This window comes from Aplysia californica, unplaced genomic scaffold (genome assembly GCF_000002075.1).
Source record: "Aplysia californica isolate F4 #8 unplaced genomic scaffold, AplCal3.0 scaffold01344, whole genome shotgun sequence".
Lineage (NCBI taxonomy): Eukaryota > Metazoa > Mollusca > Gastropoda > Aplysiida > Aplysiidae > Aplysia > Aplysia californica.
Genome location: NW_004798614.1, coordinates 85,750 through 87,421, shown reverse-complemented (window position 1 = coordinate 87,421; position 1,672 = coordinate 85,750). Strand labels below are relative to the sequence as shown.

Here is a 1,672-nt window from a genome sequence, read left to right as displayed (position 1 = left end):
AACTCATTGTCGAAGTTCTTCTCCTTAGTGAAACAAACAAACAAACAAATAAACAAACGAACATACACATGTGATAATTTGAGTCAATGGAAGCCCGTTGTGACATTCTTAGTCTTTGAATCGGGTAAAGAGAGAAAAATATAAGAGAAAACCAGAATGACTCTGTCCTTCTCTTTGTTCAAACAAACACCCAAACAAGCGAAGAAAGAAACGTGCACATTATGTAATCTTAGGAGACAACAAGAGTCAACTGTGACCAGGCCTGTCGAGAGGGGGGGTCAGGGGGGGCCAATGCCCCGGGGCCCGTGGGTTTGGGGGGCCCGCAAGAAAGGGGAAAAGAGAGAGAAAAAAGAGAGAAAAAAGAGAGAGAAAGAGAGAGCGAGAGAGAGAGAGCGAGAGAGAGAGAGAGAGAGAGAGAGAGCGTATTATGTTGGTATGTAATAGATATGCTACAGTGAAGTGATTATATATGCCTATGTCTTATGTTGGGTTATGAAATTGCATGTGAGGGTGGGTGAGACCGCAAGGGGGGGGGGAGGGGCCCGAAGGTGATCGCTGCCCCAGAGCCCGACAAGGCTCTCGACGGCCCTGACTGTGACGTGCATTTATCTACTGTCTGAACAAGGCCATAACAGAAAAAGCTGACTGAAAAACCTAATTACTCAACGTCAATATATTTAACTTTTGTCAAATAAACAATCTAACAAAGAAACAAAAAAATAAATAAACAAATGTGGTCTTTAAAGACAACGAAAGCCCGGGGACTCTCGTGGTGGCCGAGAGGTTACTTTCTTCGCCTCTCCTTTAATAGGTCCCGGGTTCGAATCGGGATAACGACGGAAAATTCCTTCTCTAAAAATTGTCTCCTTTCACTTCCTTCCCTGTTCTCTAAAAATTGTTCTGTCGTCTGCTCTCGTCCCGACGTTCTGCACTCACCTCCCTACCTTCTTTGCCCCCTCTTCTGGGCTCCCGACTCTTTCTGCAGCCTTTCTATTGCTACTCCCTGGCTCCTTACTGCTTTCTTTAAGCCACACCCCTGGTCTTATAGCAAGTAATATCTAACACCTAGCCTTCTTGGATAAGGGCGAAAAATCTCGGAGGTCTCGTGTGCAAGTTGCGCTCATTAAAGATCCCTTGGAGTCCAAAATCGATAAGAGTAGGCTTCGGCCGCCAACCGGGCGAAATTCAAAATTTTCTACCAAACTGAAAATGTTAAATATGTCCCGCACGCTCATATGACCTTATACAGTTTCGAACTCCCTAAAACACGTTAAAAAATACGAAAAAGAGAGAGAGAAAAAACAATTAAAAAAAACACCGAAAGTCCGTTATGGAATATTTACAGTCTGAACCAGACAATAAGAGATGAAGTTGAGAGAAAAACCAAACTGCTCATTGCCATGAGCCCGCCTGCGGAGCCTCCTGGTCCGTTGTTGTTGTTGTTGTTGTTGTTGTTGTTGTTGTTGTTGTTGTTGTTGTTGTTGTTGTTGTTGGTATTCAACGCATTGTGCACTTGTGTGCTGCAAGAGGCTATGCGGGCCAGGAACTCGTATCCAGAAACGTGTTTCGGTAGAATATTGCTCTGAGGATGACAAAGAAAACAAGTTGTCCAATCTATCTCTCTCTATCTCTCTCTCTCTCTCTCTCTCTCTCTCTCTCTCTCTCTCTCTCT

The 1,672-nt window shown here is 44.3% G+C and overlaps 1 protein-coding gene across 1 annotated transcript in view; it reads right to left on the bottom strand.

Annotated features, from left to right (window-relative positions):
• Positions 1-1,322: 1,322 nt before the first annotated feature.
• LOC101845061 overlaps positions 1,323-1,672 on the bottom strand; it is a gene marked incomplete in the record, with an annotated part of 22,714 nt that continues 22,364 nt past the window's right edge. The window contains 1 exon segment of the mRNA XM_005112636.3: positions 1,323-1,582. Coding sequence (XP_005112693.2) covers positions 1,340-1,582 — 243 coding nt within the window.